General features: G+C 45.5%; 1 protein-coding gene across 2 annotated transcripts in view; it reads right to left on the reverse strand.

The window, feature by feature from the left end:
* Positions 1–21,124: 21,124 nt before the first annotated feature.
* Positions 21,125–21,953, reverse strand: part of SPCS2 (signal peptidase complex subunit 2) — a 278,999-nt gene continuing 278,170 nt past the window's right edge. For both annotated transcript variants that reach the window (XM_044072674.1, XM_044072673.1), the window contains exon 5: positions 21,125–21,600. In XM_044072674.1, coding sequence (XP_043928609.1) covers positions 21,414–21,600 — 187 coding nt within the window. In that variant the 3' untranslated portion in view covers positions 21,125–21,413. The remainder of the gene's footprint in view (positions 21,601–21,953) is intronic.

Consider the following 21,953-nt stretch of genomic DNA (forward strand, 5'->3'; position numbering starts at 1 on the left):
ACATGGATGGGGAGCCTGTTCTATAGACAGGGTAGTCTTTGGGATACATACCTATCTTACCAGCAGGTCCTATTTATATCACAGGCAAGGCTTAAGTCTTTAGAATGGATAATTCTGGTGCTGTCAGTTTTGTGGACATGCATGAAGTCCATCAGAATGGGGTCTGAAAATGCCCTGTATGCCAGGCATAGATCTCTCCTCAAAGGCCTGTAGGAGACAGAATACAGGGATAGGGCCTTGAGGCAGTCTGCATAGGATTATTTTATTTATACCCTGTATTCTTTTTGTGAGGAACCTCTGTGGATATTCCAATTGTTGGATATGCCTGGTTAGATACATACCAAAGGGGGCATTTTACTCAATGATAGGCCTGATGAATGCCGAACACAGTGAAACAATGACTTTCTTGGATTAGATGCCATACCTTTGTTTATAAACTGCACAACATAGAATGATTTCCTCACCACTGTAGACACATGATGGTCAAAGGCTAGATTACTATCTATGAGTGTCCCTAAGTCCCTGACTACTGGGTCAACTCTAAGAGATGTTGTCAATATGATAGTTACCAGGGATGGATGACTTCCCAAAGGATACTATTATGCATTTCTTGGCATTTAGTTTTAGTCCATGGCTCTGACACCAGTTATTTGTCTGTGTCGGCCCCTCCTGGAGAACATTTGTGCCAGTGTGAGATTCAATGATAGCTCTTAATTTGCAATCATCTGCAAATTTAGTCAGCCAGAGACCACTGACATTGGCCTTGACTTCTGAGAAGTAAATACCAAAAAGGAGCAGTCCAAGGATTGATCCCTGAGGGACTACACTTGTGACTGGTCTCTTTGTAGAGGTGGAGTCCCCGATTCTAACTCCCTGGGTCCTGTCTGTGAGCCAATTGGCTATCCACCAGGTGACATATTGGTTTGTACCTAACCTCTTGAATTTGTCAAAAATGCCCAAGTGTGATATTGTGTCAAATGCCTTGGCCAGGTCAGGGTAGGCAGTGTGAATGATTTTGCCCTCATCCATTGCTTTTGTGACCTTCTCAAAGAAGTCCACCAGGTTGAGTAAGCATGATCTGCCCTTGACAAAACCAAATGGGTTGGGTCCAGTGTCTGGAGGTTTACTATATATCTATTGATCATCTCCATGATAATTCTTTCCATGGCTTTACATAGAAGACTAGTGAGACTTAAGGGTCTGTAGTTTCCAGGGTGTGTCGATGACCCACCTTTGTGCAGAGGGATGATTGTTGCCTTTCTCCATTCATGAGACACAAAGCCTGTTTGGAGGCTACAGTTAAATAGTAATTTCAGAGGCCCTGATAGGTCATGTTTCATGCTATTTAGAAGGCATCCTGGAATATTGTCTGGGCCAGTAAATGCAGTGTTCTTGGTCTTAGGGAGAGCATTAAGGACCTGTTCCCTAGTGATAGTAGGGGAGTTTTATTTGATATTTCCTGAGGAAGGCTGAGGGGTAGAGGGGGGTAACATTGGAGCAGAATTAATCAGCCAGGAGGTTTGCTATATCTTTTGGCTCAGTATAGTTGGCTCCAGAACTCTGACTCCAAGCTTGATGGTGAAGTGTCCTTGTACAAAATTTTGTTAGTTGATAGTTTTGAGGACTGGCAAACAGGTCTATTGTCTAGAAGGCCCCATTTTTGAGTTATCATTGCAAATACTTGTGGATCCAGTTTCCACTCATGGGGATCCATGATGTTTCTGCTGAGGTCGTCTGCCAATGTGTTCTTTTGTCCTGGCAGGAATTGAGCTTGTAAGTGAACTTGGTAAGTCAGAGCTGTTCCACAAGGTCATTGCTTGCCTACATAGAGGGTAGGAGTGTGTACCCCCTTGTTTGTTTATGTACCACATTACTGTGGTATTGTCCACCCTTATTGTAAGTTGTCCTGGATGTAATAGATTCTTGAAGGCTGTCAGAGCATTCTGTACAGCTAGCATCTCTTTTTGATTGATGTGCAGATTCCTTTGATCTGCAGACCATACGCCTTGAACGCACTCTGTCCTGCCATGTGTGCTCCCCAGGCATAGTCCGGTGCATCTGTTGTCAAAGTTTGCCTGGCTGGGGGCAAGGTGAAAGGCTGACCCTTGTTGAGGTGACATGCCAGTGACCACCATAGAAACTCCTGTTGTAGGCAGGGAATGAGAGATATCATTGTGTCCAAGCTGTGGCTGTGTTGAGACCATACGCTTTTTAGGTACCACTGTAATTTCCTCATATGCAGCTTTGCAAATGGTATTAGTAGTATGCAAAATGCCATGAAGCCAAAGGCCTGCAGATTTTTTCTTGCAGGTAGTTGGGTCTTTCTTGCCATTGTTTTGAAATATTGAGTCAGTTGTAGTAGTTTGTCTGGTGTCAGATAAGCCTTCTGGGCCATTGTATTCAAGCTGGCACCCAGGAATATCATTTTGTGAGGGTACTAGTTTTGATTTCTTTTTGTTTACTGTGTACCCCCAGTACCCCAGGCAACTTAGATGTTTTACAAAAGCCAGATGTTGTAAGAGGATGTCCTTGCTTTCTGCTTGGATGAGGCAGTCGTCCAGGTATGGGTATATTTGAATTCCTCTTTGTCTGCAGTAATGCAATTATTGGTGCCAGGCATTTTGTGAAGAACCTGGGCGCAAGTAGATAAGCCAAAGGGCAGTGCAGAGAATTGGTAATGGGTTGAACCTGCAATGAAACAGAGGTATCTTCTGCAACTTTGTCCGATAGGGACATGCAGGTATGCCTCCTTGAAGTCCGTTACTAGCCATGCTTTCTTGCCCAACATGGGAAGAAGCTGCTGTAGTGTTAGCATCTTGAATTTGGGTACTTGTAAGAAGGTGTTTAGAATTGAAAGGTCCAGAATTGGTCTCCAGGCATTGTCCTTTCTGGGAACTAGAAAGAGTCTTGAGTAAAATCCTTGGCCTTGCTCTCGAGTAGGTACCAGCTGAATGGCTCTCATGTCCATGAGAGCTGTAATTTGTCTTTGTGCCTCTGCCCATTGATTTTGTGGCAGGTTTGGCATTCCTCTTTTCATTGGCAAGGTGTGAAAATGGAATCTGTATCCTCGTGAAATTATGTCTAGGACCCATTTGTCCTTTGTGATAATGTGCCAGTTGTCTGAAAAAAGTGCGAGTTTTCCTCCCAAGGGGGCTGCCAAGAGTGTTGCTTGGCCAGATGAGGTGCAAGTCATTGAGTTTGCCTTCTGGTAGTTTGGGACCTGTCTTCTCCTCCCTTCTGTGCTGCAGTGCCCCATTGTCGAGGTTTGTACTGGGCTTGTGGTTGTCCTCTGCCTCTTGGACGTCTGTATTTACCCCTCTGTGGCCTGTCAGTAGCTGGAAAGGACCAATTTTTTGTTGGACAATTTCTGCTGAAGCGAGGGGCCTGTACCTGTAGGAAAACTTTGACTGTCTGCATAGATTTTGCCTTATCCTCCATTTTCTTTAAGACTTTTTCTGCTTTAACTCCAAAAAGAACATCCTGCTGTAAGGGAGCATCTAGAAGCTTTGCTTTAACATGATCAGGCAGAGTTTGTTCCTTTAACCAAGCATGCCTACGTATAACAGACCCAGTGACAGCTGCTCTGCAGGAAGCCTCCAAAGAATCAAACCCACATTGTAAAGTATGTTTGCCCACCTGTTCAGTTGCATACAACAGATCCTGCATTTCTTTCAATTCAGACTGTTGAGGGAGCGTGCTCATTTTTTGTTTCAACTGAGACATTAGAAATTGCTGATATTTTAGCATGTGAAACTGGCAATTTAGTGCCCTCATAGCTAGAGTGGCTGAGGTGTAAACCTTTTTCCCCCACCTGTCTAGTGCTCTGGAGTCCCTTTCAGAGGGTACAGGATTTTTTGCCATAGAAGCCTTAGCCCCTTTGAGACCCTGGGAGATGGTCTCTGGATCAGCAACAGAACTTTTGGATCAGCAACAGAACTTTTGTAAAGAAATTTGTGTGAATCAGGCACTCTATAGTATCTGTCAGGTTAGGCCGGAGCAGGAGGCAGAGAGTCTGGGTTCAAACTGGATTCTAAATAAACATCATCCACAATGTCTAAAACTGGGGGGATGGCAAGTGGTCTGTGCTGGGAGAGTAAAAGAAACTCTCTGAGCCTTTTCTTTGAGTCAGAATAGTCCTGACCTTCCCAGTGAAAATGTTCCCTCAGTGTGTAAAGTTTGCCCAAAGGAGTAGTCTTCAGGGGGAGAAGCTGAGGGAATGGAATCCTCAGCATCAGAATCTTCATAAGGGGAGAAGGAGTAACCTTGGTCCTCAGAGGAGCCTGAGGAAATAGACACTTGTTCAGAGGATGCATAATCTTCCTCTTGTCTAGGCCTTTTGTCGGGAGGGGGTTGGGAACCCCTGATTAGAGAGATCAAATCTTCAGCCATTTTGAGCATCTGTTTCTTAGGCATGGGGTCTTGAACAGGGGACTGAAGTGCAGCCGTTTCAGGTTTAATAGGAGTCTTTGTCTTAGGATACGTTTTTATGGTGAGCTTCGTCGGTCTGAAGACTCCTTCAGAAACAGAAGGTGTTTCTGCAGCACCGACATCTTTTTCAGCAGTGTCGTCGGTAGGGGCTAAACAAAATGGCTGCGGCGGCCTGGTACTTTCCGCCAAAAGTTCCGAAGCGGTCTCGGGTGCCAGATCTGCAGTAGTCAGGGGCTGCGTCGGAGCCTCACTGAAGACCAGTGAACTGGAGACCGGACCAGCCGAGGCCTCGAGTCTGGTTTGGGTCTAGGCTGCCTGTCCTTATCCTTGTGTTTTTTGTGCACGCCGGTAGTCGGTTGCTCCGACGGCATAGTGTAGTTAAATTTTCTACCGAAGTAGTGTCGTGCGAAATCAAAGTGTCTTTTAATAGTACACTTATTAAACCTAGCACAAAAACGACAACTAGTGACGTCGTGGTCTGGGCCTAGGCAAGGTATGCAGTAAGAATGAAAATCCTTATGAGGTATTTGCTTCCCACAAGAAATACAATTGTTAACTTTTTCTGACATCGGTCTGAGGCAAGAAAAGTTTCCCCAACGGGGTACTTAGCTTTATTGAAGACTTCGGATCTGAAATTTGACTTTGAAAATCTCAGGAGTCGGCCGACCGGCACTTGCTAACTGCTTCTGCTTCGGGCACTGCACAGCAAGAAAGACTGAAGAAAATGGCGTTGGATGCATTATATATACCCCTGGCGCACTGATGTCAGGGAAGAAGCAATAGCAACAGACGCCGGACCAAGACTTTGGAATTCCGGCCGACTGCGGGACCGCCTGACGACAGGATAACCCAAGTGTGATGACTGCAGCAGGGTAACACAATGAACATCCAGGACAGGTGAGATGAACAACTGATGACTCTGAGCATTAGATGAGTGCGCTCTCATGCCACTGCTGCCCATATGGCAAGAAGGCAAAATGATATGTTGTGGTCTGTGGGCCACACTTTAAGTGAAGGGCATTTTTGTGAGTCTCTGGGGGGGGGGGGGGACAAAGGTGCAGAATCATAATGCCTTATAAGTGCTCTAATGGCATCCCTAATAACAAGCTCCAGAGGCATTATGACTTAGGGCTTCCATGCTTCTTTCCTAGAAACTCCACTGGATACTTCTGGTGGGAAAAGTACAGTTTTGTACCTACCATAAATGTAGATGTTAGTGTGTTCACCCTGCTGCAGTCATCACACTTGGGTTATCCTGTCGTTAGGCGGTCCTGCAGTTGGCCGGACTTCCAAAGTTTTAGTCCAACGTCGGTTGCTGTCGCCTCATCCCTGACGTCAGTGCGCCAAGGGTATATATATATATATATATATATATATATATATATATATATATATATATATATATATATATATATATATATATATATATATATATATATATATACATATACATATATACATATATATATATATATATATATATACATATACATATATATATATATATATATATATATATATATATATATATATATATATACACGCCATTTTCTTCAGTTTTTCTTGCCCCAGATGTCAGGTGCCCCCAAAAAGGTGATCCAAATTAGTACCAAATGGTGTGAACACTGTACAGACACAAAATCCCTTCAGCTATAAGCAAATACATCAGTAAGGCATAGCAGAGATTTAGTCAGTAGATCAGAGGGGTTAGAGGGAGGGTAACCTGGACTGCAGCAGGGTGAACACTCGAACATCTACATTTATGGTAGGTACAAAACTGTTCTATGTTCATCGTGTTACCCTGCTGCAGTCATCACACTTGGGTTGAGTACCAAAGCTAAGGTAGGGTGGAGATATCATAGAGGGTTAGTGGAGGCAATGAGACCCTGCAGAACTGCAGTGGCGAAGCCTGCCCTGGACTTAGAATAAAGAGGTAAGTGATAGTGTTTGGTGAAGGTGTGTACAGAACTCAAAGTTGCAGCTTCTAAAATTTCCTTGGTAGGAACCCCCCTGAGAAAGGCTGTAGAGGTAGCTGTTGCCCTGGTAGAGTGGGATCTAATGGTAGGAGGAACTGGTTTCCCATGATGGGTATAGCAGAATCGTATGCAATGGCCTATCCATTTAGAAATGGTTTTGCTTGGATATGGCCCTCCCTTGAGAAGCTGTAGCATAGGAAACAAAGAGCTGGTCAGTTTTTCTGAAAGCCTTAGTTTTATCAAAGTAGTAGCAAAGCTGCCTGTGAATGTCCAAGGAGTGCAGGAGTCTCTCACCTTTGTTCTGTGGATTGGGGAAGAAAGTGGGTAGGTGGATGGTTTGATTTAAAGCTACACTGGAAACCACCTTAGGCATGAAGGAAGGATTAAGTTCGTAGAGAAACTCTGTCTTGATGAAAAATGAGGAAAGGGTCCAAGGGACTGTAATTCTGAGACTTTCCTAGCAGAAGTTATTGCCAGGAGCAGGACAGTCTTCCGATAGGAACTGAAGGTCTGCAGAAAAAGCTGGTTCAAAGGGAGGTAGGGTTAGTTTTTCCAGAACAAAGTTGAGGTCCCATGTTGGTGTAGGAGCTCTTCTAGGTGGTCTAATGTTTTTTGCCCCTCTGAGGAACTGCCTTAGGAGAGGATTTGAAAATAAAGGTGGATTTGTGTCGTAGTGAGCTGAAATAGCTGATGCATGGATCTTAATTGAGGAGAAGGAACGTCATTTATGCAACATCTCAGCTAAATACTGTAGAATGTGAGGCATATGAGGCCGAGTTGTGTCTTGGCCTTTAGCTTTGTTCCAAGCAGAAAACCTTTTCCATTTGTCCGAGTAAGCCTTCCTGGTGCTTGGTCTCCTGGCTTCTAGAACAACATCCAGTACTGCTTGTGAAAGAGGTGCAGGTTGGATACTTAATTAATTTGCCATGCAGCCAGGTTTAAGGTTTTGATCTGGCTATGTAGAATCTGCTTGTTCTGCTGCGTGAGCAAATGAGGCATTTGAGGCAATATCCATGGTGGGCTGTGAGCCATATTCTTCAGTAGCTGGTACCAGTGCTGGCGTGGCCAGTCTGGGGCTATGAGAATCATTCGAGGTTTCTCCTTTTTGACCTTCAAAAGTACCTTTGTGAGAAGAGGTAATGGAGGAAAGGCATATGCTGTCAGGTTTTTCCAACTGAAGGAGAGTGCGTCCACTTTTCAAGCTTGATGGTGGAATGTCCTTGTACAAAATTTTGTCAGCTGGTAGTTTTGAGGACTGGCAAACAGGTCTATATTTGGTAGGCCCCATCTTTGAGTTATCACTGTAAATATTTGTGGGTTTAGCATCCACTCGTGGGGATCTTTGATGTTTCTGCTTAGGTCGTCTGCCAATGTGTTTTTCTGTCCTGGCAGGAATTGAGCTTGTAACTGGACTTGGTAGGCCAGAGCTGTGTTCCATAAGATTATTGCTTGCCTGCAAAGATTGTAGGAATGTGTGCCCCCTTGTTTATGTACCACATTACTGTGGTGTTGTCCGTCTTTATTGCAAGTTGTCCTGATTGTAGTAGATCCTTGAAGGCTGTCAGAGCTTTCTGTACAGCTAGCATCTCTTTTTGGTTTATGTGCAGTTTTCTTTGTTCTGCAGTCCATAGGCCTTGAATGCATAGCCCTGCCATGTGTGCCCCCCAGGCATAGTCTGAAGCATCTGTTGCGATAGTTTGCCTGGGTGGGGGTAAGGTGAAAGGCTGACCCTTGTTGAGGTGACATGCCGGTGCCCACCATAGAAATTCCTGTTGAAGGCAGGGAATGAGAGATATCACTGTGTCCAAGCTGTGGCTGTGTTGAGACCATACGCTTTTTAGGTACCACTATTTCTTCATATGCAGTTTTGCAAATGGTATTCTCAGAATGCAAGATGCCATGAAGCCCAAAGCCTGCAGAATTTTTCTTGCAGTTAATTGGGTCTTTGTTGCCATTGTCTTGAAATACTGAGTCAGTTGTAATTGCTTGTCTGGTGTAAGATAAGCCTTCTGGGCCATTGTGTCAAAGCTGGCACCCAGGAATGTCATTTTTTTTTGTGAGGGTACTAGTTTTGACTTCTTTTCGTTTACTGTGTACCACAGACAATTTAGTAGATGCTTCACAAAAGCCAGATGCTGTAGGAGAATGTCTTTTCTTTCTGCTTGGATGAGGCAGTCCAGGTATGGATATATCTGAATTCCTCTTTGTCTGCAGTATGCAATTACTGGTGCCAGGCATTTTGTGAATACTCTGGGCGTAGTAGATAAGCCAAAGGGCAGTGCAGAGAATTGATAATGGGTTGAACCTGTAATGAAACGGCGGTATCTTCTGCAACTTTGTCTGATAGGGACATGCAGGTATGCCTCCTTGAGGTCCAACGTTACCAGCCCTGCTTCCTTGCCCAATATGGGAAGTAGCTACTGTAGTGTTAGCATCTTGAATTTGGGAACTTGTACGTACATGTTTATAATTGAAAGGTCCAGAATTGGTCTCCAAGCATTTTCTTTTCTGGGTACTAGGAAGAGTCTTGAGTAAAATCCTTGGCCTTGCTCTTGAGTTAGTACCCTTTGAATGGCTCTCATGGCCATGAGAGCTGTAATTTGTTTTTGAGCCTCTGCCCTTTGATTTTGTAGCAGGTTTGGCATTCCTCTTTTTATTGGCAAGGTGTGCAAGTGGAATCTGTATCTTCGTAAAATTATGTCTAAGACCCATTTGTCCTTTGTGACCATGTGCCAGTTGTCTGGGCTGTCAAAAGAGCTTTGTTTGGCCAGCTGAGGTGCAAGTCATTGAGTTTGCCTTCTGGTGGATTGAGACCTGTCTTCTCCTCCCTTCTGGGTTGGAGTGCCCCATTGGCGAGGTTTATACTGAGCTTGTGGTTGTCCTCTGCCCCTTGGGCGTCTGTATTTACCCCTCTGAGGTCTGTCAGTGGCTGGAAAGGACCAATTTTTTGTTGGCCAGTTTATGCTGAAGCGAGGGGGTTGTACTTGTAGGAAATATTTGACTGTCTGCATTGATTTTGCCTTATCTTCCATTTTCCTTAAAACTTCTTCTGCTTTAACACCAAAAAGAACATCCTGCTGTAAGGGAGCATCTAGTAGTTTTGCCGTAACATGATCAGGCAGACTTTGTTCCTTTAACCAGGCATAGGCCTCTAAAGTATCAAACCCACATTGTAAGGTATGTTTGCCCACCTGCTCGGTGGCGTGCAACAAATCCTGTACTTCTTTCAATTCAGATTGTTGAGGGAGGGTGGTTATCTTTTGTTTTAACTGAGAGATCAGAAATTGCTGATACTTACGCATATGAAATTGACAGTTTAGTGCTCTCATAGCTGAAGTGGCTGAGGTGTAAACCTGTTTCCCCCCATCTGTCTTGTGCTTTTGAATCCCTTTCAGAAGGTACTGGATTTTTAGCCATGGAAGCCTTAGCCCCCTTGGGACCCTGGGAGATAGTCTCTGGGTCAGCTACTAGGCTTTTGTAAAGGAATTTGTGGGAATCAGATACTCTCTGTAGTATCTGTCAGGCTTGGCCGGGGAAGGAGGTAGAGAGTCAGGGTTGAAACTGGATTCTAAATAGACATCATCCACAATGTCCAAACAGGAGGGACGGCTAGGGGTCTGTGTTGGGGGAGTAAAAGAAACTCTCTGAGCCTTTTCTTGGAATCAGAGTAATAATGACCTTCCCAGTGAAAATGTTCCCTCAGTGTGTAAAGTTTCCCCAAAACAGTAATCTTCTGGAGGGGAAGCTGAGGGAATAGAGTCCTCAGCATCAGAATCTTCATAAGGAGAGAAGGAATAGTCTTGGTCCTCAGAGGAATCCAAAAAAACAGACAATTGTTCAGAGAAAGCAGAATCTTCCTCTTGTCTAGGCCTTTTGTCAGGAGGTGGCTGAGAATTAGAAGTTATGTACTCACCATAACGTCTGAGTAGGTCTATTAATTTGTCTGCAACCTGTGGGTTATGGATCCGACATCGGATCCGAACCGGCATGGTTTACCAGCTATGGATCCAAGCTCTCAGCTCCTCCCCTCACCCATAATGCCCTGCTCTACCCTCATGACCTCAGATCGAGTTTGCCAAAAGCAACAACACCCTGAAAAGGGTAACAGAACATATGCAGGAAACTGAAAGGCCAGGGGGATAGGAGGGCGGGATGGTTGCAGACAAATAAATACACCTACTCAGATGGAACGTTATGGTGAGTACATAACTTCTAAATCTGAAGTAGGAGATTCATTTGTCTGCAACCTGTGGGACAGAGTCCCCAGCTACCTGAATCTTGGGCTGCCATCATGGAAGGATATTCCGAGCACATGAGCCAAAGGATGCTCTACCCCTAGATGCAAGATCCAACTTGTAGTGGGAAATAAAAGTATGAGATGAAGCCCACGTGGCTGCTGCACAAATATCATCTAGAGGAATCCTAGCCTTAAAGGCTGCCGAGGTAGAGACTGACCGGGTTGAATGGGCGGTACACCTCCAAAAGGGCCTTCCTGAAGCTTGATAAACCAATAAGATACATTGTGAAATCCAGCGAGATAGTGAGACTTTAGAAATTGGCTTGCCCAAATTAAATTTAGCAAAGGAAATGAACAACTGGTCGGATTGCCTATGACCAGCCGTCCTGTTTAGATAAAATCTAAGTTGCCTGTGAACATCTAAGGAGTGAAGTTTGTATTCACCTTTGTTTTCATACTTAGGAAAGAAAACAGGGAGGTTAATGGATTGATTAATGTTTGCTTCAGAAGCTACTTTAGGAAGAAAGGACGGGTTGGTCCTGAGGTAAACACGGCCCGGATGAAAGACCAAGTAAGGAGGTTTAGCTGATAATGCTTGGAGCTCTGAAACTCTCTTGGCCGAAGTAATGGCTACTAAGAAGGCAGTCTTGAACGACAAGAATTTGAGATCTACCGTAGCCGCCGGTTCGAAGGGGGGGGGCGGTCAAGGCCTGGAGAACTAAGGAAAGGTTCCAGGGAGGAGCCGCTTGTTTTACAGGGGGCCTGAGAAGAAAAGTACCTTTAAGGAAAATTTTACACAACTTGGCCGACATGAGAGGATTGGAGTCATGACCAATGTGATAATGTGAAATTGCCGCAAGTTGTACTTTGACCGTGGAACTGCTGGCACCATCGTTAAAAAGAGTGGTTAAGAAATCAAGCACTAAAGGGAGAAGAACTGTGAAGGGATTTAGACCTTGCTGCTCCGCCCACAAAGAAAACCGTTTCCACTTGCTACTGTAGACCTTCCTAGTGGATGGTTTATGAGCTGCCACCAGGATCGCCTTAACAGGGGACGAAATACCGGGAGTCCTGATCAAGAGTGGAACTGGAGCAGCCAAGCGGTCAGCTTCAGGTTGTCCAGGTTCGGAGGAGATAAGCGGGATGGATGAGATATCAGATCCGGAATGGGATCTAGAATCCAAGGAGGATTCACAGAGTGAGACCTTAGGAAGGGGAACCAGATCTGTCGAGGCCAAAACGGAGCAATGAGAATCATTCTGCACTTCAACCGAGAGGCTTTCTGAAGAACTTGGAGCATCAGAGGCAAGGGGGGATAAGCATAAAGAAGACCGGGTGGCCAAGCATGCACCAGAGCTGCCTCTTGGGGAACCTCCTGGAGGAGGTATCAGAGCGAAAAAACTGTCGCACTTGGTGTTTGAGGGAGAGGCAAAAAGATCGCAAGAAGGAGTTCCCCACTGTGCGAATATGCGTTCCGCTACTTGAGTATTGAGAGACCACTCGTAAGGGGTGAGAATGGTGCGACTGAGTTTGTCCGCCAGGATGTTGGACCGACCCGGAATGTGCGTTGCTATGAGAAAGCGGTTGGTGGAGATTGCCCATTCCCAAACTCTCATGGCTTCTCGACAAAGAGGGTAAGACCTGGTTCCTCCTTGCTTGTTGATATACCAGACAACCGACATGTTGTCCGATTGAATCGCAATTGTTCCCAAGGGAAGAAAGGCCTGAAGTGCTAGCAACGCTAAGAGCACTGCTCTCATCTCTAGAACGTTGATATGCAGTAAGGTCTCTTAATCGTTCCACGTGCCTTGGATGGTCCGGCCTGCAAAATGCCCCCCCCCCACCCGAGGCGGGAGGCGTCCATGGTCACCGTGGCGAGAGGGGGAAAAGCACAAAATGGGCGGCCTCCGTGGAGATCCGGAGAGTGAAGCCACCACAGGAGGGATCGCTTGCAAGCCTTGCTGATCGCAATGGGATGATGCATAGGAAGAGCAAGGTACGACCACTGTACTAAGAGTGTCCACTGGAGGATGCGCATATTGAACCTGGCGAGAGGAAGAAGTGCTATAGCAGACGCCATGGACCCTAGAGCCCTCAGGACCAACTCGTCGGAACTGAACTTGAGAGGAGAATGGCCCGCACCTGGAGCTGCAGATTTTGAACTCTGTCCGCAGTGAGGAAGGCTTTTAAACTCCTTGTGTCTAACCTGACACCTATAAAATCTATGAACTGTGTGGGTGCTAGGTTGGATTTTTTTGTATTTATAGTGATGCCCAGACTGGGAGCAAGATGGAGAAAGGAGTCTCGCGCCAATAGTAGTAGATGCCTTGTTGGGGCGGTAAGGAGCCAGTCGTCCAGGTAGGGAAAGACCTGCACCCCTGAAGCCTCAGGTGGGCCGCTACCACTGCTAATACTTTGGTGAACACCCTGGGGGCTGTGGTGAGACCAAAGGGAAGGACCCGGAACTGGTAGTGACTGGCTCCCAGCCAGAAGCGGAGAAACCTCCTGGAGCGCCTGTCCATTAGTATATGGTAGTACGCATCCTTGAGGTCTATGGAGCACATCCAGTGATTTTCTCCCAGAAGGGGGAGAATAGATTGCAGAGTGACCATTCAGAACTTCTCCTTGGGAACTGCCAGGTTCAAGAGAGAAAGGTCTAAAATTGGTCTTAGATCCCCCATCTTTTTTGGCACTAAAAAGAACCTGGAGTAGAACCCTGATCCGATCTGGTCTGGGGGGACGGGCTGGATGGCTCTTTTCTTTAGCAGATGGCCAATTTCTGCCAAAGCGGCCTCCCGTTGACCAGGTGGAACGTCGGGGAGGGACTTCAATTTTGGCAAGTGACGAAAGGGGATATGGTATCCTCTGGATATGATCTGGAGAACCCAGCGGTCTGATGTTATGGACTCCCATGCCGCTAGGTGCTCCGAACGCCCCCGACTGCCTCCAGAGTGGAGCAGCCGGGCAACCCTCAGGGTTGCTGCGCGGTCGCTCAGAGAAGGGTTCTCTGGACCAAGTTCCTGGGAGCCCCTCTGCCTCTAGGGCGGCCCTCCCTGTCCTCCTCTGCCACGGAAGGACTGGTTGTCCGGAGCAGGCTGGGATTGCTGCGACTTCGAACCACATCTTCTTCTGACCCTTTTGGTTCCTAGAATAGGGCCTCTGGGGTGCAGAGAAGCGGATTCCGACGGCAGACAGCGTCTTCCCGCCCTTCTCGCTCTGGGTCAAAGTGTCGCGAACGGTTTTGCCAAAGAGGGCAGAACCATCAAGGGCGTCGCAAATGACGCTTTGAAGGGCTCTGAGAAATCGCAATGACGGAGCCAGGCCTGACGCCTAGTGACTAGACCTGCCCTGCGGCTCTAGCGCCTCCGTAGCATGGGAGAGTAGCCGCATAGAGGTATTGGTAACTGACCTGAGAGTGGCCATGCGGGTGGAGTGCAGCACTTTGTCCTCCTCCGACATGGACTCTGGGGGAGATGCAGCGTATTCTTTAATAAGATCGCGCTGCATCCTAATCACATGTGCCAGGTAGTTCAGCGCCCTTACCGAGAAGGTCGCTGAACTAAACATCCGCTTCCCCAAGTGGTCCATTATCCGAGACTCCTTGCTCGGGGGATGGACTGAGGGACTCTCCTGAGCAAGTTCCCTCTTGGTGGCCGCCGTCAACATGGCATCTACCGGAGGCCCCTTACTCCAATGGGCATGGTCAGCCGGGGGACTGAGGATCCGGTCGGGCCTTTTAGGGATTGGCTCCACGGTGTCCGGTTCCTTCCACTCCCTGGTGGTAATGAGGTCCACCAGGGGGTCGGCAGGAGGGACACCCAAGAGGTAGACGGGCCCGCTTCAAATGCCTCCAAGAACACAGACTCGTCCGAGGAAGACTTGGGGGCAGACCACCCCCCCTAATGCGGAGCATTTCCATGATGTCTCCAAATGAGACATCCTCGGGGGGTGACCGTGGGGAGCCTTCCCCTTCCTCCAAATCCGTGTCTTCCGTGAGAGACTCGGGAGTCAATGTGCCTCCTTTGCACGTATGCTACGAGGAACATCCTCTGGGGGCTGACAGAGGACTCCTCGCAAACAGTAACCTGTTCCAGGGGAACAGCTTGGGGCACAGGAGCGGGCTGTCCCAAGGGCTGGATGGTGGAAGCCTGACCCAGTGCAGAGGGAGCGCGGGACGGAGCCGAAACAAGTGCCGGGGGTCCGGAGACCCTCAACAGGGCCCTCTCCACTACATCAAAAGCCGGGGAGCCGACCTCACCAAAGGATCTGACAATCGGCTCCCTCGGATCCGAGAGTGGATCGGAGCCGTGCCGGCCGGATCCGGCGACAGTGCGCCTGACACAGACGGCACCGAAGAGCACTGATCCCCGGATCCGGCTCGGATCCAGGCTCCGAGGTCGGATCCGATGCACTCGAGGGCAGGGTCGGATCCGAAGTACCAAGTACTATCGGCGCCGACCCACCCCCGGCTCCGAAGCTGCTCGGCTCCAACTGCTCCGAACCTGGGTAGCGGGTCGGAGAAGGAGCAATTGGCTTGAAAAAGGGGGTCGAGCTCCCCCCCAGAGGGGGGGGGGAGGCAAGAGCACTCCCATCTGCATCTGGGCCTGGATGAACCTTCTCATCATCCGGTCCAGATCAGCGTCCGACAGGCTATAAGTTGATCTCGACGAGGCTACAGAGGTAGGTCTTGAGTGCCTCCTCGATAGCCTCGAAGGAGATCGGGTCTCCTCCTCCTCAGGCCCCGGTGAAAAACAAGCTGGAGACCGGAGCCGAGGAGGGGGAGAGCCAGCAGACAAGGAGGCCGGGGGAGAAGCCCGCTTGGCTGGCGGGGCCGAAACAGAGGTCTCGGCCCTCCGCTTATGGTGCTTCTCCCTCCGGTCCTTCTTCCTAGCTTCCCTCTCCTCCGAACCACTAAAGGGAGGTTGAGTCCCAGGAGGAGGAGGGGGAGCTGGAGAGGGAACAACCGTGGTAACGGTTACCCCCGGAGCGGAGGCCGGAGCAGAGTCCGGCGGCAAAAGACCCGCCAAGACAAGCTTGGACCTCCGCTCCTTCAATGCCCTGGGGTTGAACCCTGCACAAATGGAACATCCAGATGTGAGGTGTTCAACCCCCAGGCATCTAACACACTGAGTGTGGCCATCAGCTGGGGAAAGCTTATGGCCACACTCGGAGCACTTAGAAAATACAGCTTTGGGCTGCTCAGACATCCCAAAAGCAAACAAAGTTACTAGAACTAATAAAAGTAAAGTAACAATAACCACTCACAGGCCCAAACACACACTACGCTACCAGCGAGGGGAGGGATATTAAATTAAGATTTAAACTCTAAAAAAGAATAATAATATAAGAGGGAAACCTACACTTTCACACAACTTTTAATAAAAATTTTTAAATTTAAGCACTTTAGAGACTAGAAATATCACTTAGCTGGAGAGCTGGAAAAACACAATCTGGTCACCATGCGCGGCAAACGAGATCTGAGGTCATGAGGGTAGAGCAGGGCATTATGGGTGAGGGGAGGAGCTGAGAGCTTGGATCCATAGCTGGTAAACCATGCCGGTTCGGATCTGATGTCGGATCCATAACCCACAGGTTGCAGACAAATGAATCTCCTACTTCAGATCCCCTGATACGAGAAATCAAATCCTCAGCCATCTTGAGCATCTGTTTCTTAGGCATAGGGCCTTGAACAGGAACTGAAGTGAAGCCTTTTTCGATTTAGGAGTCTTCGACTTGGAAATCGTTTTGACTAAGAGTCTGTCTGAAAACGCCTTCGGAAACCGATGGCGTTTCAGAAGCACCGACGTCCTTGGAAGGTAAATCGTCGGAAGGGCCTGAAGTAAAAGGCTGCGTCGGCCTAGTACTTTCCATCAAAATATCTGTAGCGGTCTCAGGTTCCAGAACTGCGGTAGTCAGAGGCTGCGGAGCCTCACTGATAACCGGAGAACCGGAGACCGGATCAACCGAGGCCTCGGAATCGGGCTTGGGCTGTCAGTCCTTGTCCCTGCGCATTTTGTGCACTCTGGTAGTCGGTAGCTCCGACGGCATGGTGTAATTAAATTTTCTACCAAAAAAGTGACGTGCGAAATCAAATAGTCTTTTAATAGTACGTTTATTAAATCTAGCACAAAAACAACAAGTGACGTCGTGATCAGGGCCTAGGCAAGGTATGCATTAAGAATGAAAACCCTTATGAGGTATTTGCATCCCACAAGAAATACAATTGTTAACTTTTTCTGACATCGGTCTGAGGCAAGAAAAGTTTTCCCAACGGGGTACTTAGCTTTATAGAAGACTTCGGTCTGAAATTCAAATTCGAAAATCTCAGGAGTCGGCCGACCGGCACTTGCAAACTACTTCTGCTTTGGGCACCGCGTGGCAAGAAAGACTGAAGAAAATGGCATCGGTTGCTATATATATACCCTGGCGCACTGACGTGAGGGATGAGGCGACAGCAACCAACGTTGGACCAAGACTTTGGAAATCCGGCCGACTGCGGGACCGCCTGACAAGATAATCCAGGTGTGATGACTGCAGCAGGGTAACACGATGAACATCAGGAGTGACGACAAGACTAAATTAGCCCTCTTACATCTGGCAGAGAAGCTGAAGGCTGGGCAGATTCATCACTCTTGTCCCATCTATGTACCAATGCCCTGAAGCTCCTCTGAAAGACGGTACCATGATCCCCACAACCAGAACAACAGATAGTGAGAGAGTGTGAACTGGTGCCAGGTTGCATACCAGTAAAAAAAAAACTCTGCAGGGGGAGGGGCTTGTGCCAAGTCAGGTACGGGCTACAGAATGAACTCCCTAATGGTGTAGTTCAAGGTCTGTGACCCTACTTCTGTCAAGTCTGTCAAGTACAAATCTGCTATTGCTAAGCCCTAAGGCACAATTCCTGGAGTGGGATGAAAAAATGATTCTTCCGATGACTAGGGTCTGCTGTCCACCCAAGCCTGGGGTCTGATAGAAGGATAATGAGGAGCCCCCCCCCCCCAATATGTGACAAGATGACTATACAGGCCAATTACTGTGATCAGGCTCGTTACCCCGAAACTCCACCTGCATGACGACAGAGGAAAAAAATTGATGCAAAACACCTCAATACACCACATTAGGGTGAGGGCATGTCTTCTATGGTCTTAATGTTTTCAACCAAGGCTAAAGGTTGATTAGGGCTTTAACCCTCACTAACTGAGGCTTAGTTTACCACCAGAAATGTCTGAACAGTAAAACTCTGTATTTAACTTGAGGGAGTTGAGGCTTCTGAGTGTTTGTCTCTGTGGTGATGCTCCAGTTCAATTTGTGCCTGGGACTTTGAGAGATACTTGATTAACCTGGATACTGGTTGTCAAAGGGGGGAAAGCTACTGTCCCACTTTACAAGATGTTTGTAAATTGCTGGCATGTGTAATGATGATATGGGTCTAGACAGGCAAACTGACAGTGAGATGGATTATGGTGCTCATGCACAGAATTATAAAACTTTTACCATAAAACATGACTGCAGATCTGCACAAGAAATAGCAAGTTCTGGGGAAGTGTATTTCTGAAAAGCAGTACATCATGTGCACTGGTATGGGCAGGGGATAGTCCCAAAGCATTCTGAATAATGGCAAATAACGTCCCCCAAGAAAGGGCCTTGATGTCTGATTCGCTGCCACCTCCTTACAGTAATTCTGAAGGCAAAAATGAAAAAATATAACTTAGAATAATTAGCAGTATTAGAAAGGAAAATGTATAAAGAGCAGTACAGCAATACAAACATTTACTTTACAGAAAGCAAACTGAAGCTATTACTGTCTCAACCACTGTGCAAAAATATGGTCAAGCAAAGTGGAAGTAAAAAAAACTCCAGAAATAACTTCAGCAGTGATAGTAAGGCATGTACAGATTTTAAACAGAGCAACTTTCCCTTTAAGTCTGACTAGGTTAGGTTAGTTCATACAAAATTCTTCGGTACTAGCCAATGTCATTACTTAATCTGCTGGAAGCTAAACAGGACATGACATTCTGACAGAAAACCTATGAGTGAGCTAAGTGGAAGCTGTATCTTTACTGACTGGAATACCAAAACAGACCGAACTTCAAATGTCATTATTCAAGTCAGAGATAACTTTGCTTGAGAAACAACAATACAGTTCACTGTCTTTACAGAAGATGAAAAAAAGCAACTTCAGTGAAACAGTCCTGTAAACTTCCAGAAGTGTGCACAGACTTAATCAGTATAAAGTGAACACTTATGAAACCAGTGGCTCCTTAAAAGGTAATAGAAATCAACAAACAAAATATCCAATGCTTCTGCTAAACCTGTCAGTATAATGTCTCCAGGAACTCCTTACCATGTGAAAAATAATGTAAGCAAGCCAAACACATCATATAAATAGAGTATAATGTCTACACAGCTCAGCTAGAGCTTAAGGGTTTAGAAGAAAGTAGAATCCGGTTCCTATATAAGAAAACAAGTTTATTAGACAGATCCTGGAAAATATGAAATTTGTCATTGTCCTTTGATATTTGACAATAACTGCTTGACGAGTCATAAATAAATTTTCAAACATGTATTGAAATATCACTAAAAATAATCTAGTAACTGTAGACCCTCTTAATACCTTTTGAGAATATTAAAAGTACAAGACATTTTAAATTCTGGTCTCCAGGTCAATACTTCTATAGTCCAAGGCAAGATCAATTGTAACTTGTTTCTGTGTACATGCAATGCAAATATACTATGACTTTTTCCAAAGAACTAAAAAAATATGAAAAATTGAATTTTGGGCGGTACTGAGGTACGTATGATAAAAAGTCCTAAACTGTATAAACTAATATGCATGCATGTAGAGAAAAATTTCAAAATGGCGCTCACAGATAAGACGGTCATTTAACTTTACTGACTGGAATACCAAAACAGACCGAACTTCAAATGTCATTATTCAAGTCAGAGATAACTTTGCTTGAGAAACAATACAGTTCGCTGTCTTTACAGAAGATGAAAAAAAAGCAACTTCAATGAAACAGTCTGTAAATTTCCAGAAGTGTGCACAGACTTAATCAGTATAAAGTGAACACTTATGAAACCAGTGGCATGCATGTAGAGAAAAATTTCAAAATGGCGCTCACAGATAAGACGGTCATTTAATTCCCACCCAAGCAATGCAAATTGAAAACCTTGAAAATAATTTATAAACTACACACAGAGTAATTCTTGTAAAGAACAGAAGTGCAGAAACCTGACCTCCCCAAAAGCGTCAGAGGTCTAGGGATTGCTATTTTGCCAGTTACAATTATTTTGATCTAGTTAAAAGACTTACACAGTGTAATTTCCGGAATGTGATTTGCTTTTCTCCTTTCCAATTATACAAACAAGGTGGGCTCCCAGTTCAAAATATGGGCACTGTAGTGAACATGGCAGGGATAATGTTTGTTGTTGGTTATGTCCTTGGATATTTTCATGGGAAGTTAAAACTTATCAAGTGGTTTGTATAATAACTGGAGTGAAGACTAATCTACACCTACGTGGGCACTTACTAAACAAACCCAGTGAGTACACATATGGAGAATTGTGGGACAGACTGAAGTTGGAAACCCATCTGGTTGCTTTGTTTAATAACACAGATTGATATTAACGCATTGGCAAAAGCTGAATTACTTCCAGAATTTCCTGAAAGACTGGCGGTTCCTTAATGCTGAATGAAAGAAGAGAGCTAAACCAATGAGGAAATATTCTGATATGACATTATCAGCATATCAATTTTGTTCTAATATTTAGTTTATTCTTGATTTTCTTGATGCTTTTCCTTACTGGCATCCTGTACTCATGATTCTTCCATACCCATTAACTTAGTTTTGGCATGGTGTCTATTTAACACACATGATTTGTAGGTTTTAGATTAAAAAAATACTACTGCTTATTTGGGAATTCAGGTAACAGTGAGGAATACCAGAAAGTCTTTAAAGGTCAGAAAGAATAATGGCCATAATTCACACACACACAACAGAAGGGCAGAAGAGTTAGTGACATCCAGACGCACAGGCATCTAATGAAGTAGAAAGTCAGAGACATCTGAATACATAAGCTGTTGAAAACAACAGGACATCACAGTGATTTTGGGCAAGAAGAGATTAGGCATAGAGTTACAGTTAACTTGACATTTCCAAGGGAAACAAATATTTGACATAACAGAGCACTGAAGTGTGAATCTCAATGAAAATTTTAAATGAAAAGGAATCTTCTCAGAAGTACAGGCAGTCCACAGCAATACACTGATCTCATTACAATGATCGTTGTGGCCCACTGCAACATTTTCATGGTTTTGCATTTACAGCTACAGAGTGAACATTCTAGACAGTCAATTGCAATAAAACTATGCTGAAGCATTTCACAAATATAAACATTAAATGGCGGTAATACATCCCAACTTACCAAAGCATGACAATTACGTGGTTCAATTAATTCATTCTTTACAGAGAAAGAGAACAGCTTAATGTTTTGCTGTAATTGACTCACATATTCTTTATTCTGTATAGTCTTAAAAAAAAAAACAGCATTGCCAAGACAGACGTACATGACTTGAACAGGTAAGGATACCAGGAACACACATCTACTTGCTCCCATTCTATAGCAACAATGCTGCAGTACTGATGCCCTTGAAAATTCAGTGATAGCTATGGCAGTACAATTGTAAAAATGAAGTTTAAAGAGCAAAGAGGAGGAATTATGTCCTTTTTCTATTTTGCATGATCCCAGCAGTACATCCAGTGGATGTTCAGTTATTTTAACTTCTTTTCAGATGACAAACTATCATGGAGTTTGGAAACGTCAGTTTCATACAGGTCCATTACCAGGGTTCCATTTTCATCAAAAAAGTGTGCTACAGACTTGGTGAATTCTATTTCTCTCTGATGTTTGGAACTTCCAGAAATAAATGTCATCCTTAAGGTGTACTGGTCATCAAACCTAAATAGTTAGAAAACATCACTTTTTAATATGCAACTGCGAAAATACTTATTACAAAGCTTTCAAACAGAAAAAAAAAACTAATAAGCTATGCTCATCATATGAAAATAATACATATTCTTATCACCACAATTTAAATAGGAGAGGAGTACTTATGGCTCCTATCACTGGGCTTATCCCTACCATTAAACATAATCTGGCAATTTTTTCCCCCTGAAGATTCTGCACAAGGGTTAACACACCGAATGTCTTCTAATCAAGGGTAAACATCAAAATGACATTTTGTCAACTGCAGACCACAGAGTTTTTGCTGGCAGAGGGGATGCTGTCTGAATACCTATATGCCAGGGTCG

The sequence above is a fragment of the Protopterus annectens genome, chromosome 5.part0, assembly GCF_019279795.1.
Source record: "Protopterus annectens isolate FY-2018-M chromosome 5.part0, PAN1.0, whole genome shotgun sequence".
Classification (NCBI taxonomy): Eukaryota; Metazoa; Chordata; order Ceratodontiformes; family Protopteridae; genus Protopterus; species Protopterus annectens.